We start from the raw sequence: 16114 nt of genomic DNA, 5'->3' as shown, positions 1-16114 counted from the left end.
TTCACTCAAGGTATATACCTAATTCTCATTGTACAGGACCTCCAGGATGGCACATAGCGCCATATGACTTTACCCCGTTGACAAACATTTTTTCTCATGTGGCCAAAATAAGATATACAGTGGTCCCTCAAGTTACAATATTAATTGGTTCCAGGACGACCATTGTATGCTGAAGCCATTGTATGTTGAGACCATAACTCTATGGAAACCTGGTAATTGGTGAAGACACCAAAATGTCATCCAAAAAAATAGGAAAAAGTGATGATTAAAGAAAAATAAGTAGATAACTAATAGAGATAAAGCAAGTCCTTACATATAAAAGTAATAAAGATCTGCTGGAAGCTGTAAATCACTGTCTATGTAGAGGACAGGAGCTTCTTCAGGGTCCTGTACAGTACACACAGTGTCCTAAAATAGTAACATGGAGCCGCAATCACCTGGTGTCCAAAGGAGCAGCTAACCCGGGAGCAGGTAAAGAATACAGAACATGTAATACCTCCCTGTACTGTAGGGGGCGCTACCAGACAAGGATTCAGTGCATGCACTTCAGTAATACAGGGGTTTTACCAGTGAATGCCCATTCCGATTGGTTGGTTTTTCCAGCTATTGACATGTTTCGCAAATGTGGACCGTCTGTAGCATTGTATGTTGAGTCTGGTTTCAAGTTACAATGTTCCAGAAAAGACCATTGTATGTTGAAACTATTGTATGTTGAGGCCATTGTAAGTTGAGGGATCACTGTATTCTATAAATGCGCAATTTGCAATATTGTCTGCCTTAAAGGGGTACTCTGGTGAAAACCTTTTTTCTTTTAAATCAACTGGTGGCAGAAAGTTAAACATATTTGTAAATTACTTCTATTAAAAAAATCGTAATCCTTCCTGTACTTATTAGCTGTTGAATACTACAGAGGAAATTATTTTCTTTTTGGAATGCTCTCTGATGACATCACAACCACTGTGCTCTGCTGATGTTTTTATAATAATACTGCTTTATGTATTGTTGGTCTTAGTCGGATTTGAACCCAAGTCCCCAGCACTGCAAGGCAGCAGTGCTAACCACTGAGCCACCATGCTGCCCTTAACATACATCTGCTATGCATGGTTGTTAAAATGGACAGAGATGTCAGCAGAGAGCACTGTGCTCGTGATGCCATCAGTTTTCCAAAAAGAAAGAAATTTCCTCTGTAGCATTCAGCAGCTAATAAGTACTGGAAGGATTAAGATTTTCTAATAGAAGTAATTTTAATTTACAAATATGTTTAACTTTCTGCCACCAGTTGATTTAAAAGAAAAAAGGTTTTCACCGGAGTACCCCTTTAAACATATATACCTACTGCTATCAAGCAGCATATGTTTTTCTTTTGCGGTAGAAGCATATAACTCCATAGCGTATAAGCTAACAAGTCAGCGCATATTAATGTAATATAGCATGATTTTATATACATATATATATATATATATATATATATATATATATATATATATATACACATACACACACACACACATTTTATTAATAAACCCAATCATTATTCAAATATCTCTCTCTTGGTATCTTTTATTTTTTCTTTTTCATTAAATTCCTACACTTCTCATACAGAATCTAGCTTGAGGACGGTAACCTTTTCCTTTATCCTTTTGGTAAGGCCAATTTAAGAGCCTGGTGCAAACTTATAGAGTATGTAGAAAAGGTATAAAAAACATTGACATGTAATAAAGAGTCAGTCTTAAACCAAAGAACTATAAAAAAAAAAAAAGGGTGCATTGACTACAACTAAAAAAATGTATCAGATTTTTGAATTTTACTAGGAAATAATAGTTCCTTTTATCTTTATCTCAAAAACAAATAATCTCTGTCCTTCGCTTTCTAGATTTTTCTATTCATTCCTAAAAGTATAAAAGCAACAAAGCTATAAATCACACTTTTCTTGATTAAATGCAGTCAGGGGCAGAGTAGGATTTGGCAGACTAGGATTTGACTCCCGCTGCCATCTGTACAGCATTACTTTATGGTGCTTTATCTCAAATATCTCCAGGCCCTGATTAAAGACCTCTGGCCATCATGTACTCCAAGCCAGTGTACTAATGCCACAATGGCTGTACCACCTGTCAAGGCTACCCTGGCGCAATGCCAGATGTTAAGCAACTATATCTTTAATCTTCAGCATACAGCATTTTGAGTGGGTTAAAGGGGTACTCCACTTGGAAAACATTTTTTTTTTTTTAAATCAACTGGTGCCAAAAAGTTAAAGGGGTACTCTGGCGCTAAGACATCTTATCCCCTATGCAAAGGATAGGGGATAAGATGCCTGATCGCGGGGGTCCCACGCAGCACCCCGTTAGAATCAGTCCCCGGAGCGTGTTCGCTCCACATCTGATTACTGGCGATCACGGGGACGGAGCATTGTGACTTAACGGCTCCACCCACATGTGACATCACGCTCCGCCCCCTAAATGCAAGCCTATGGGAGGGGGCGTGACAGCTGTCACACGGGGGCATAGCCGTGACGTCACAATGCTCCATCCCCACACGGGGACGGAGCTGTCACACGGGGACGGAGCATTGTGATGTCACGGCTCCGCCCCCTAAATGCAAGCCTATGGGAGGGGGCGTGACATTTTTCACACAGGGGTAGAGCCTTGAAGTCACAATGCTCCGTCACCGTGATCGCCAGTAATCAGAAGCGGAGCAAACACGCTCCGGGGACTGATTCTAACAGGGTGCTGCGTGCAAGATCACGGGGGTCCCCAGCAGCGGGACCCCCCCCGCAATCAGGCATCTTATCCCCTATCCTTTGGATAGGGGATAATAAGTCTTAGCTCCGGAGTACCCCTTTAAACAGATTTGTAAATTGCTTCTATTAAAAAATCTTAATCCTTCCAATACTTATTAGCTGCTGTATACTACAGAGGAAGTTAATTTCTTTTTTCCTTTCTGCCTAACCACAGTGCTCTCTGCTGACACTTCTGTCCATTTAAGGAAATGTCCAGAGCAGGAGAGGTTTTCTATGGGGATTTGCTCCTACTCTGGACAGTTCCTTTGTGGTCGGGCAAAAAGGAAATTCAAAAAGAAAAGAACTTCCTGTGAATCATAACAGCAGCTGATAAGTACTAGAAGGATTAAGCTTTTTTAATAGAAGTAATTTACAAATCTGTTTAACTTTCTCGCACCAGTTGATTACAAAAAAAAATGTGGAGTACCCCTTTAATCTTCAGTATTTGGCTGGAGGTTTTGAATGACTGTGAAAAACTTTAAGGTATAATTATGTGGATTTTTTTTTTCTTCATATGAACTGGCTCCAGAAAGTTAAACAGGTTTGTATAAAAAATCTTAATCTTTCTAGTACTTATCAGCTGCTGTATACTAAAGAGGAAGTTGTTCTTGTCTGTCTGACCACAGTGCTCTCTGCTGACACATCTGTCTGTCTCAGGAACTGTCCAGAGCAGGACCAAATCCCCATAGCAAATCTCTTCTGCTCTGGACAGTTCCTGACATGGACAGAGGTGTCAAGAGAGAGCACTGTGGTCATACAGAAAAGAACAACTCAACTTAATCTGTAGTATACAGCAACTGATAAGTACTGGAAGGATTAAGATTATTTAAATAGAAGCAATTTATTTGACTATGCTACTGTAAAGTTAGTGTAGTTCATAATATAGTGTCTATACCTGTGTGTGATGGTCATCTCATAATTCTTCTGTGATTATTGCCCCAATATTTATTTTTAACAGCATACAAAATTACTCATGTCTCGGGATTTTCCAGGTTACAGGGCGTCGAGACCTGACATCACTAGACAGGTGATCAGAGGAAGCCTGTCCTGCTTCTTTAATTTTGAAACAGATGTATGCCCCCTGGTTAGAAAACACTGTGTTTCAATGGGTGAGGTGGCTGATGTGTGGGAGGAAGGAAAGTGACCTCAAACTTTCAAGCATGGAACTGTGGGATGTGTAGTTGGAAATGGAAATGTGAATGTCCAGCGCAATATAGATCCAACGTAGCAGTTTATTGATAAAAACCTCAGTACACGGACAGGGCGGTACAGGTGACATGTTTCGGCCCACCTAATGAGCCTTGTGACTAAGGCTCATTAGGTGGGCCGAAACGCGTCACCTGTACCCGCCATGTCCATGTACTGAGGTTTTTATCAAACTGCTACGTGTGCTCTATATTGTGCTGGACATTCACATTTCTTCAAGTTCCTGTTTCTGGCAAAGCCTGTGCCAGTCCGGGCGCATTGGCGTTAGAGGTGAAGAGCTGGGATCACACTGCTATATTTGAAATCACCTTATGGTTGATAACCCCTTTAACCCCTATCGACAGGACAGGGAATACGTGTCTGGGTCAAACCGCTAGGACCCCCACAATCTCCTGCCCGCCACCGAAGATTTGTGTTCAGAACAGCAGCTATCCTCAAGGATGGAGCGGTGGTGGTCGACACGTCCCCTCCAGGCACTGTCTATGTGAGAGCCAGAGATACATGAGTGCTCTACTCCTGCATCTCCCACTCCCTCCCACAGATGAGGGATTGTGTCTGGAGTGACCTTAAAGAGTACCTTTCATGATCTTGTTAAATTTTATAATCCTCCCAGTTCAGTGCCCCCAACATGATAAACCACCCCCTGCATTTATTTTTATTATTTGTTTTCTATCTTGATATTCCTCTGTATTTTCTGCTCAGTCACAGTCAGATTCACAGACTGGGAAGGGGTGTTCCCCAGCAGGTGTGACATCATCTGAAGCCATACAGGGGAGAACTTCCTCCCTCACTCTGCTACACACAGCCCACAGCAGTTCAGTGTAAGATAAGCTATGATTGGCTAAGAAGCGAAAAGAGGAAGGATCCAGCTCACCGATTGGATATAATTAAAACATAACTTTTACTGTTCCGGACTAAAACATGTAAACCAAAAGGTGAAAAGGTGGTGACAGTACGTTAAAAGCAACTCGCCAAAGGCGAGTTTTTTTTTGTTTTTTTTTAAACGTAAGGCTGCAACACAACAAAATGTGAAAAAAATGTGGAAGGGTCTAAAGACTTTCCGAGTGCAGTGTACACAGCAGCAATGGTATAGCAGATCCCATTATCACAAAGGGGGAGATTTAATAAAACCTCTGCAGAGGAAAAGCAGATCAGTTGCCCATAGCAACCAGTTTGCTTCTTTTTAAAGGGGTAATCCACCCCTAGACATCTTATCCGATCGCCGGGGTCCCGCTGCTGGGGACCCCCTGGATCTACCATGCAGCAGCCACCTGTAGCAGCTTTCGGAACCGCTGGAGGTCCTCAGGCTGAGTCCATCTCGACCACTGGGACGGAAGATTGCGACGTCACGACTCCGCCCCATGTGACGTCACACCCCGCCCCTCAATGCAATGTCCCCTACCATAGACTTGTATTGAGGGGCGGGGTGTGATGTCACACGGGGGCGGGGGCGTGAAGCAATATGATTGATTGCTATGGGCAACTGGAGAGCTTTTCCTCTACACAGGTTTTGATATATCCCCCCCCCCCCCATTGTATGTACATTCTCTTTTTGTTGCAATCTTGCTCAAACTGCACTGATGGGTCTGAATACAAACCTCATGTTTACTAAGAAATATGCCTAGATGTTGTTCAACATAAAACTGTAACTGCATGTTGCTGCAGATGTCATAACACAACACAAAACAATTCTGCAGAAAACAAAAAGTTACATATAATCCATATTTAAAGGGGTACTTCGGAGAAATTTTTTTTTTCTTTCAGACCAAATGGTGCCAGAAACTTCTACAGATTTGTAAATTACTTTTATTAAAAAATCTTAGGCCTTCCAATACTTATCAGCTGCTGTATACTACAGAGGAAGTTGTGTGGTTCTTTCCAGTCAGGGATACTGCTCTCTGCTGTCACCTCTGTTCATATCAAAAACTGTCCAAGGCGGAAAAAAATCCCTTATGGCAAACCTACTCTGCTCTGGACAGTTCTTGACACAGACAGAGTTAGCAGCAAAGAGCACTGTGTCTGACTGGAAAGACTACATGACTTCAGGGTATAGAGCAGCTGATAAGTACTAGAGTGCTTGAGGGTTTTGCTTGTTTGTTTTTCTTTGGTCATTTACAAATTTGTATGACTTTCTGGCACCAGTTCTTTTTTCTCCAGAGAACCCCTTTAAGGGTAGGGTTACACATGCTGTATTTGCTGCTGCATATTTTCCTACCCATTAACGTCAATAGGTAGCAAAATGATCTGCGTATTTTGCTTCCCTTTGACTTAAGTGGCTAGGAAAATACGCAGCATCGAATATGCACCAAAATATGGCACTCTCCCTTAACCCTAATTAACCATACCCTTAATGTGACAGAATTATTTTCTTTCACAATTGTAGTTTTAAAGGGGTACTCCGGTGGAAAACAATTTTTATAAAATCAACTGGTGCCAGAAACTTTAAACAGATTTTTAAATTGCTTCTATTTAAACATCTTAATCCTTCCAGTACTTATCAGCTACTGTATACTACAGAGGACGTTCTTTTCTTTTTGAATTTCTTTACTGTCTGACCAGTGCTCGCTGTTGTCACCTCTGTCCGTGTCAGGAACTGTCCAGAGCAGGAGAGGTTTGCTATAGGGATTTTCTTGTACTCTGGACAGTTCCTAAAATGGACAGAGGTGTCAGCAGAGAGCACTGTGGTCAGACTGAAAAGAAATTAAAAAAGAAAAGAACTTCCTGTGGAGCATACAGCAGCTGATAAATACTGGAAGGATTAGAATTTTTAAATAGAAGTCAATTACAAATCTGTATAAGTTTCTGGCACCAGTATTTTCCATCGGAGTGCCCTTTTACTTCAAAATGTTTAACAGATTTCTAAAGTAAAAAAAGAATTTTTACCTGAAGTCATAAGCTTTATATCCCTTTATAGAAACCCCGTATTTTGTCAGAGGAAAATAATGACATGTTCCAGTTTTCGCTTTAAATGGATATTCTGAGGCCCTTACAAGTTTTGTATGAGACTAGGAAAAAAATATATATAATTTGTTATAAAAGCTTACTTAAAAGTTGTTTCAATATTTTTCTAAGGAATACTCAGGAATACAACAGCCTTATAATGAAAATGGAAATTACATTTAAATTCAGATACAGTACAATTAAATACTAATGTATGTTGAATATATGTCTAATAACTTCATTGTACATCTAAAATGTAACAACCTCACTCAGCCAATTCAGAGCGCTGTCTGTGGATCCGCCATTGCAGCCTCTATCCGAGTCCGAACAGTCAATGACCTGCTGTACGCTGAGGTCTTCAAGTTGGTTTCCTTTGATGGCGTGAACAGACTCTATAGCACCAACTATACTGAAGGCCCAGCAAGCACCACACTAAAAATAAACAGATAAATTATCTTGAGATTTTTCCAGATGTAAAAAAAAGTGGAAAAATCCTTAGTTTTAGGCCCCACACACTCTCCGGAAATTCCAGATAAAAGACTGTATGCAGCAGGCGCAGGCGGAATTGTTGCCAATGTCCAGGCAGACATTAAGTGCCGCTACTATTGGCGGCAATGTGGTTCTGTAGTGTCCATAGGCCTAAAGGCTGCTAGCCTCTATTTACTTTTGATAAATATGTTTGCAATTTATTAGAGGGGTTTTCAGAAAATATATTTAGAAGGGCTTGCACTGACATCAAAATAATAAGATAATTTATAGGTCACCACAGCTGTTCCAATGGTTTCTGCTACTCACAGCTTATTAGTGCTGCAATGACATGCTGGAAATGCCAGAATTTCCTTTCTGCCTGAGCACAGTGCTCTCTGCTGATACCTCTGTCCATTTTAGGAACTGACCAGAGTAGGAGCAAATCCCCATAGAAAACCTATACTGCTCTGGACAATTCCTAAAATGGAAAGAGGTGTCAGCAGTGAGCACTGTGAAAACTTCACAATAAGAAGAGTAATGGAACACTCAACCGGTCGGCTGGCAAGCAAGTCGGTGGACGAGCAAGGAGGCAGTAGGGGGAAACTAGGGGGGGGGGGGTCAGGTGTCGGGCCACGGAACGTTTTGCACCCTTAGGTGCATCGTCAGGCCTCTTGTTATTATGAAGCTTTTATCTGCCTTGTATTTCACACATGTAGCACCGCCAGCAGCCATTACGTGCACTCTACCTCCAAACCTTATGCATCCTTCGTTAGGATGGGATCGGGATATACATGGTGACAGTGCCAGACTCTGTCCTCTATTGTGATGCTTGGCCACTGCTGCTTTCCAGCTAATGTTCCACTTGCTCACAGTACAAAAGACCTTTACTCCCATGATCAGTAGGAGTCCCATGGGTCAGACCCCAGCCATTCAGTTAGTTATCTCCTACCTGTGTATAGGAGATAACTTTTAGCCTTCGATAAGTCCTTCAATTCTCTATGGGGACATTAATTATTGTAGCTTTGGTAAGCAAGTTCTGAAGGCATTTTTTTTTTTTTTTTGCTTTCATTTTGCTTATGTGCTACATATTTATCATACTATCACATAAGCAAAACAAAAAAGTCGTAGTTGAGACTTTTGTGAGACTTTTTTTGTGACTTTTTACATTTTCTCACATACGGGAGTTTTGTACTCAAGGTCAGAGCTGAAGCAGACTTGCAACTTCTTTTTGCCTACGTGCAACTTTCGCTCATCATAAATTTGTGACCACTGCAAAGTGAAAACTGAAATTTGCTTAGGTGAGACTGTTTGTAGCTGTAGCTTACCCACAAAAGTTGAACAAAAAAGTGCTTAGGTGCCCATGCGACTTTGTGTCTTTCCGGAGTAAGCAAAAATAAAAGGCTCTAAATACCTTGATAAATGTCCCCCTATGTGTCTATGTATCTTACATCCAGCTGGTTCTTCACTTCTGTCACCAGCTGTTTATCTCTCCAATCGAAGCGCAAGGGTAACGTTTTTTCTCCTTTAGTATAAGGCACATAATAATCCAGGCTTTTTAAAGGGTAACTCCTCAAGAAGGTGTCTGCATTGAAAAAATAGACTAGATTAAAAGTAACGCCACAATATATGAAAATCTATAAATCATAAGGTAAAACAATTTACAAATTTTCCAGAATTCCTTTCACTTCTATGAAGAATGACTTAAAGGGGTACTCCAGTGCTCCAGCATTCTGAACATTTTGTTCAGAACGCTCAGAGCCGGAGGCAGTGATGGTGACATCCCGCCACACCCCTCCATTCATGTCTATGGGAGGGGGCGTGTCGGCCGACACGCCCCCTCCCATAGACATGAATGGAGGGGGCATGGCGTGACATCACAAGGGGCATGGCTGTGATGTCACGACCACTGCCACAGGAACCCGGCTTTTGTTTAGAACGCCGGGTGCTGCGGGAGATTGCTGGGGGCCCCAGCAGCGGAACCCCCCGTGATTAGACATCTTATCCCCTATCCTTTGGATAGGGGATAATATGTCTAGCAGCAGAGTACCCCTTTAAGATCTGCAGCAAACCCTCTAATGATAGCACTATTATTTCTCACAAATAGAACACAAATAAAAAAGCTCCAACAGAATGTGAACAGAGCCTAATGTATCATCAGTTATTAGATGGAAATCACATTGTTTCTCATCAGAATGTAATAACTTACTTGTAAATTCTTCAACCGACAGATCAGAAAACAGATTAATTCCATAAAATGCGCCAGCGGTATCATTTGTATCAGCATTAAGAATCCAATGTCTCTCCAGGCTTTTCTAGAAGAGAAATACTCAAATTACATTGTATCTACAGTCTGACACATATAAAGATCAAATCAAAAGTAGACATACTTATTGGAGAAAATAAAGCTTATACATATATCTAACCCCTTCCCGACCCATGACATACATGTACGTTTTCCCGATCTATGACGTACATGTATGTCATGCAGATACTGGCATACTACTCGCGGCATCCTGCCGTGCCCGGTAAGATGGTGGCTATTACTAATAGCCAGACATCTTGCCTCGGGACCTGGGCAGGTTTTGTCCCCCCCTCACCGCGATCGCTACTATCAGCTAGTCAAATCTGACTAGCCGATGGCAGCATTTCGCAATGAAAATCCTGAGCAGAGCAGTGGGGATCAGGACACACACACACTGCTCTGCTAAGTGTCCCCAGTGTCCTGTCCCCCTTCCCCGATGTCCCGTCCCCCTTCCTCGATGTCCCTTGCCGGTCCCGAGCTCCCGCAGCTGTGCCCCCCTGCATGCTTCACTTCCGGGTGAAGCGAGAGCAGAAATTATTATTACTTTATTTTTGTAAATGAGCTGTTTAGTTGTACAACAGCTTTCCCTAGTGTCCTAAACCTGCTACTGCATCTTGTGCTTGACAGGGCAGACACTAGGGGAGCTGTTGTATAGAAGTAAAATAAGTAATAATAAATATATATCTATATATAATATATATATATATATATATATATATATATATACACACACACACACACAGTACAGACTAAAAGTTTGGACACACCTTCTCATTCAGAGTTTTCTTTATTTTCATGAGTATGAAAATTGTAGATTCACATTGAAGGCATTAAAACTATGAATTAACACATGTGGAATTATATACATAACAAAAAAGTGTGAAAAAACTGAAAATATGTCATATTCTAGGTTCTTCAAAGTAGCCACCTTTTGCTTTGATTACTGCTTTGCACACTCTTGGCATTCTCTTGATGAGCTTCAAGAGATAGTAACCTGAAATGGTTTTCACTTCACAGGTGTGCTGGTGTGGAGGAGGAGGTGTGATGGTGTGGGGGTGCTTTAATGGTGACACTGTTGGAGATTCATTCAAAATTGAAGGCATACTGAACCAGCATGTCTACCACAGCATCTTGCAGTGGCATGCTATTCCATCCGGTTTGCATTTAGTTGGACCATCATTTATTTTTTTTACAGGACAATGACCCCAAACACACCTCCAGGCTGTGTAAGGGCTATTTGACCAAGAAGGAGAGTGATGGGGTGCGGTGCCAGATTACCTGGCCTCCACAGTCACCGGACCTGAACCCAATCGAGATGGTTTGGGGTGAGCTGGACCGCAGAGTGAAGGCAAAAGGGCCAACAAGTGCGAAGCATCTCTGGGAACTCCTTCAAGACTGTTGGAAGACCATTTCAGGTGACTACCACTTGAAGCTCATCAAGAGAATGCCAAGAGTGTGCAAAGCAGTCATCAAAGCAAAAGGTGGCTACTTAGAAGAACCTAGAATATTAAATATTTTCAGTTGTTTCACACTTTTTTGTTATGTATATAATTCCACATGTGGTAATTCATAGTTTTGATGCCTTCAGTGTGAATCTACAATTTTCATAGTCATGAAAATAAAGAAAACTCTGAATGAGAAGGCGTTTCCAAACTTTTGGTCTGTACTGTATGTGTGTATATATATATATATATATATATATATATATATATATATATATATTCATGGCACCCTTTCGAAATTGAAAATCACACCTAAAATCTGATAAAAAGGAGAGAAGTTCACTTAGTCTTTGCATTGCATGTCTGTGTGTGCCACATTAAGCATGGACAAAAGAAAGAGGAGAAGAGAACTGTCTGTGGACTTGAGAATCAAAATTGTGGAAAAATATCAACAATCTCAAGGTTACAAGTCCATCTCCAGAGATCTAGATTTGCCTTTGTCCACAGTGTGCAACATTATCAAGAAGTTTGCATCACATGGCACTGTAGCTAATCTCCCTGGGCGTGGACAGAAGAGAAAAACTGATGAAATGTGTCAACGAAGGATAGTCCGGATGGTGGATAAGCAGCCCCAAACAAGTTCCAAAGATATTCAAGCTGTCCTGCAGGCACAGGGAGCATCAGTGTCAGTGCAATCTATCCGTCAACATTTAAATGAAATGAAATGCTATGGCAGGAGACCCAGGAGGACCCCACTGCTGACACAGAGACATAAAAAAGCAAGACTACATTTTGCCAAAATTAACTTGAGTAAGCCAAAATCCTTCTGGGAAAACATCTTGTGGACAGATGAGACCAAGATAGAGCTTTTTGGTAAAGCACATCATTCTACTGTTTTCCGAAAAATGTGTGCAAGGCATAATGAAATCTAAGGATTACCAACGGATTTTGGGTTGCACTGGACAGCTCAGTGTCAGAAAGTTGGGTTTGTGTCCGAGATCTTGAGTCTTCCAACAGGACAATGACCCCAAACATACCTCAAAAAATCCGAGAAATGGATGGCAACAAAGCGCTGGAGAGTTCTGAAGTGGCCAGCAATGAGTCCAGATCTAAATCCCATTGAACACCTGTGGAGAGATCTTAAAATTGCTGTTGGGAAAAGGCGCCTTCCAATAAGAGAGGCCTGGGGCAGTTTGCAAAGGAAGAGTGGTCCAACATTCCGGCTGAGAGGTGTTAGAAGCTTATTGATGGTTACAGGAAGCAACTGATTTCAGTTATTTTTCCAAAGGGTGTGCAACCAAATATTAAGTTACGGGTGCCAATAATTTTGTCCAGACCATTTTTGGAGTTTGGTGTGACATTATGTCCAATTTGCTTTGTTTTTCCTCCTTACATTTTTTGGTTTAGTTCCAATACACACAAAGGGAATAAACATATGTTACTGCACTCCTTTTCTGTGAGAAATACTTCATTTTCTTGAAAAATTTTAGGGGTGCCAACATTTGCTGTCATGACTTATTATATCTATATTAAATTTGAGTAGCCGTATTAGTCCAGTGATGCAGATGCAAAATTAAATAAAAAAAGTTGCAGTAGCTTGTAATACCTTTTTTATTGGACTAACGGAATTTTGCAGAGACAAGCTTTCGGGATTCCTCCCTTTATCAAGTCAATAGCAAATCTAAGCTCACAAGCAGAAGACACAGGTTACATCTCACAAATATGCAGGGGTTAAGACAACAGATGTGGAGAATTCACACTAAGAGGGGCCATAAATTGTCCTGCTATAGGAACAAGACTTAATAGATAAGGATGAGAAAAAGGGGGAGGGAGGAGGGAGCAGGGGAGAGACTGGTAATTAAGCAGGACAAAGTGGGATACAAAAGAGATGATACAGCACAGGTTATAAGAGAATACAGTACAGGTTATAAGAAGTTTTTGATAATGTGATAAGAAGCTGAAATCCACATTGAGTCCACTGTTTTTGGAATAAAAAAATAGTATCATTTTAGCTTCAAATGTGGTTTTGAAATTCCCTCTCAATATCTTTATTGTGAGGTCATGTATGGAGGGGCTTGATTGCGTAAAATGATGTCCAACTGGGGTGCAGTAGTCCTTTTCTTTATGGCGGTTGATGGAATGTCTGTGTAGATTCATCCTTTTGTTGAGTTTCCGGCTGTTTTCACCAATGTAGCATCCCATGTCACACTTGGTGCATTGTATCATGTGACCACATTTGGGGATGTGCAGGAGTATAGTCCCCTAATGTTATATGTCTTGTTGTTGTGGGTGGCTTCATTCTTGGTGCAGATATGTTGGCAGAGTTTACAGTGAGGTTTGGTCCTATTGTCTGTGTCCTTTCTATAGGTATTTTTCTGCTGACCAGTTTTTGCTTCAAATTGTGTAGTTGTCTGAAGGCCAAAATGTCTTACAGGCAAGATACTGATAGGGAATTTCAAAAACACACGAGAGAAAGATATTTGAAGCTAAAATGATACTGTTTTTTTATTCCAAAACCGAGGACTCAATGGCCCTCATTTACTTCGAAAATCGGGTTGTAAGTCTATCTTGCTTTCTTACCCGATTGCTTTTTTCCCCTGATATTTATTATTATGTCGCATCCTGTTTGTCGCACGTGGGTTTTGTAGGTTTTGGTTTCCAACTCCTCTGAGTTGTCGGGAAAAAATCCTCAACAATTCAACAAATTGGGGTTGGAAACCTTTATAAATACGGGGGAAAGCTCAGAAATGTCTGGTTACGCCCCTTTTTCGGGGTTGGGAGAATCCAAATCAGGTCCGTCGGCAAAAAATGTAGCATCGTGACGCAGACTGGCGCACGATGTCTGCGACATGTCGCAGACAAAGATGCGCCAAAAAAAAACGACAAAACAAGTCGGGTTTAGAATAGTAAATGAGGGCCAATGTGGATTTGAGCTTCTTATCGCATTATCAAAACTTCCTATAACCTTGGATCATCTCTTTTGCATTTCACTTTGTCCTGCTTAATTACATTCTCTCCCCTGCTCCCCCCTCCCTCCCCCCTTTTTCTCATCCTTATCTATGTAGTCTATGTTCCCATAACAGGACAATTTATGGCCCATCTTAGTGTGAATTCTCCACATCTATTGTCTTAACCCCTGCATATTTGTGAGATGTAACCTGTGTCTTCTGCTCGTGAGCTTAGATTTGCTTTGGACTTGTGGAAATCCTGAAAGCTTCTCTACAAAATGCTGTTAGTCCAATAAAAAAAAGGTATTACAAGATACTGCAACCTTATTTTGATTTTGCATATATATATATATATATATATATATATATATATATAGATGCAAATCAAAAAAAAAAGCTTGTCTCTACAAAATGCTGTTAGTCCAATAAAAAAGGTATTACAAGATAATGTAACATTTTATGATTTGCATCTGCATCACTGGACTAATACGGCTACACAAATTTACTATATATATATATATATATATATATATATATATATATATATATACAGTAAAATACAAATAAAAGAAAACAAGCCACCCACACCAACAATAAAACAATAATAACATGACCATAAATGCCCTGAACATATATATGTATGTGTGTGTGTGTGTGTATGTGTATATATATATATATATATATATATATATATATATATATATATCTCAAAACAAAACAAATTAGGAACCCAATTTTTTTACTGATGTCTGATCGCGGGGTCCCGACGCTGGGGACCCCCGTGATCTCGGCTGCGGCACACCGCTGTCATCACTGCACAGAGCAAACTTTCTCTGTGCATAATGACGGGAGATACAGGGGCCGGAGCATCGTGATGTCACGGCCCACACCCTCAATACCCATCACGCCATCTCCCATAGACTTGCATTGAGGGGGCGGGCTGGTGATATCACGATGCTCCAGCCCCTTTATCGCCCGTCATTACGCACAGAGCGAGTTTGCTCTGTGCAGTGATGACAGCGGGGTGCCGCAGCTGAGATTGCGGGGGTCCCCAGTGGCGGGACCCCCGTGATCAGACTTCTTATCCCTATCCTTTGGATAGGGGATAAGGTGTCTCGGGGTGGAGTACCTCTTTAATTTTAATGTAAAGTTGCTAATTTTAACAAAAATAAAATAAAAAATGACAAGATAAAAACCAAATTTAACTAATTAAAACTAATTTCTATAAAAATTATATTAAAATGATCCCAATGTGTGACTGTAACAACTAATGAATTAGGTTCAGACATGCAGTATTACTGCCCCCTGCTGGACTACACCCACACTACTAGCAAACTCCTCTGTCAGTGAATAGAGAGAGGTTCGTGGATATGGGACGTATACATGACACAAGACACAGACATGCACCAGTACCAGGAAGGCTTGGTATCTGTCCTGAGAGAGCTGACTGCCAGCCGGGTATTTCTTGCCCCAGGTCTCCATGAAGCGTAAGAATGTATCATTGTAGGAGCAGTGAGGGATCCCGGGGACCGGAACATGGCTGCTGCTGTCATTGTGCACTGGGGGTCTGCACATAGACATGTCTCCCTTACATGGAGTCTGCTGTTCTTCTATAGACACAGGCAGTGAGGAGATGACATGTACACACACACTCACAAAGCACACAACATACACACAAGACATGCCGCTCACTGCTGCCTTATCACACAGGGAAACAGCATTCAGGAAGTGACTGCTCTGATATAACATATGAGACATGACTTGTTTAGTTCCTTGTTCGGGAATGGAAGTGTGACTGCCATCTACCTGTAGACCTCGGTCATTACATAGAAACCAGACAACTGTAGAAATATTACCTCCCTAATGTACTGTGACATCACTGTGTGTATTATCCCTGTACTGTGACATCACTGTGTGTATTATCTCTGTACTGTGACACCACTGTGTATTATCCCTGTACTGTGACACCACTGTGCATTATCTCTGTACTGTGACATCACTGTGTGTATTATCTCTGTACTGTGACATCACT

At 41.2% G+C, this 16114-nt stretch overlaps 1 protein-coding gene across 6 annotated transcripts in view; it reads right to left on the bottom strand.

Moving 5' to 3' along the window:
- CTSO (cathepsin O) overlaps positions 1 to 15861 on the bottom strand; it is a 41248-nt gene extending 25387 nt beyond the window's left edge. For 3 of the 6 annotated variants that reach the window (XR_008889582.1, XM_056562068.1, XM_056562060.1), the window contains exons 1-5: positions 15496 to 15861; positions 9597 to 9702; positions 8839 to 8972; positions 7187 to 7354; positions 6866 to 6987 (exon numbers count right to left, since the gene is read on the bottom strand). Coding sequence is in view for 4 of the 6 variants with exons in the window: in XM_056562068.1 (XP_056418043.1) it covers positions 6866 to 6987; positions 7187 to 7354; positions 8839 to 8972; positions 9597 to 9702; positions 15496 to 15840 (875 nt within the window). In the remaining 2 variants the exon portion in view is untranslated. The remainder of the gene's footprint in view (positions 1 to 6865; positions 6988 to 7186; positions 7355 to 8838; positions 8973 to 9596; positions 9703 to 15495) is intronic. The other 3 variants (XR_008889580.1, XM_056562055.1, XM_056562046.1) reach the window with 1 other exon arrangement.
- Positions 15862 to 16114: the final 253 nt, after the last annotated feature.

The sequence above is a fragment of the Hyla sarda genome, chromosome 1 (genome assembly GCF_029499605.1).
Source record: "Hyla sarda isolate aHylSar1 chromosome 1, aHylSar1.hap1, whole genome shotgun sequence".
NCBI lineage: Eukaryota > Metazoa > Chordata > Amphibia > Anura > Hylidae > Hyla > Hyla sarda.
The sequence above is the reverse complement of the archived record's forward strand: the minus strand, read 5'-3'. Positions and strand labels throughout refer to the sequence as shown.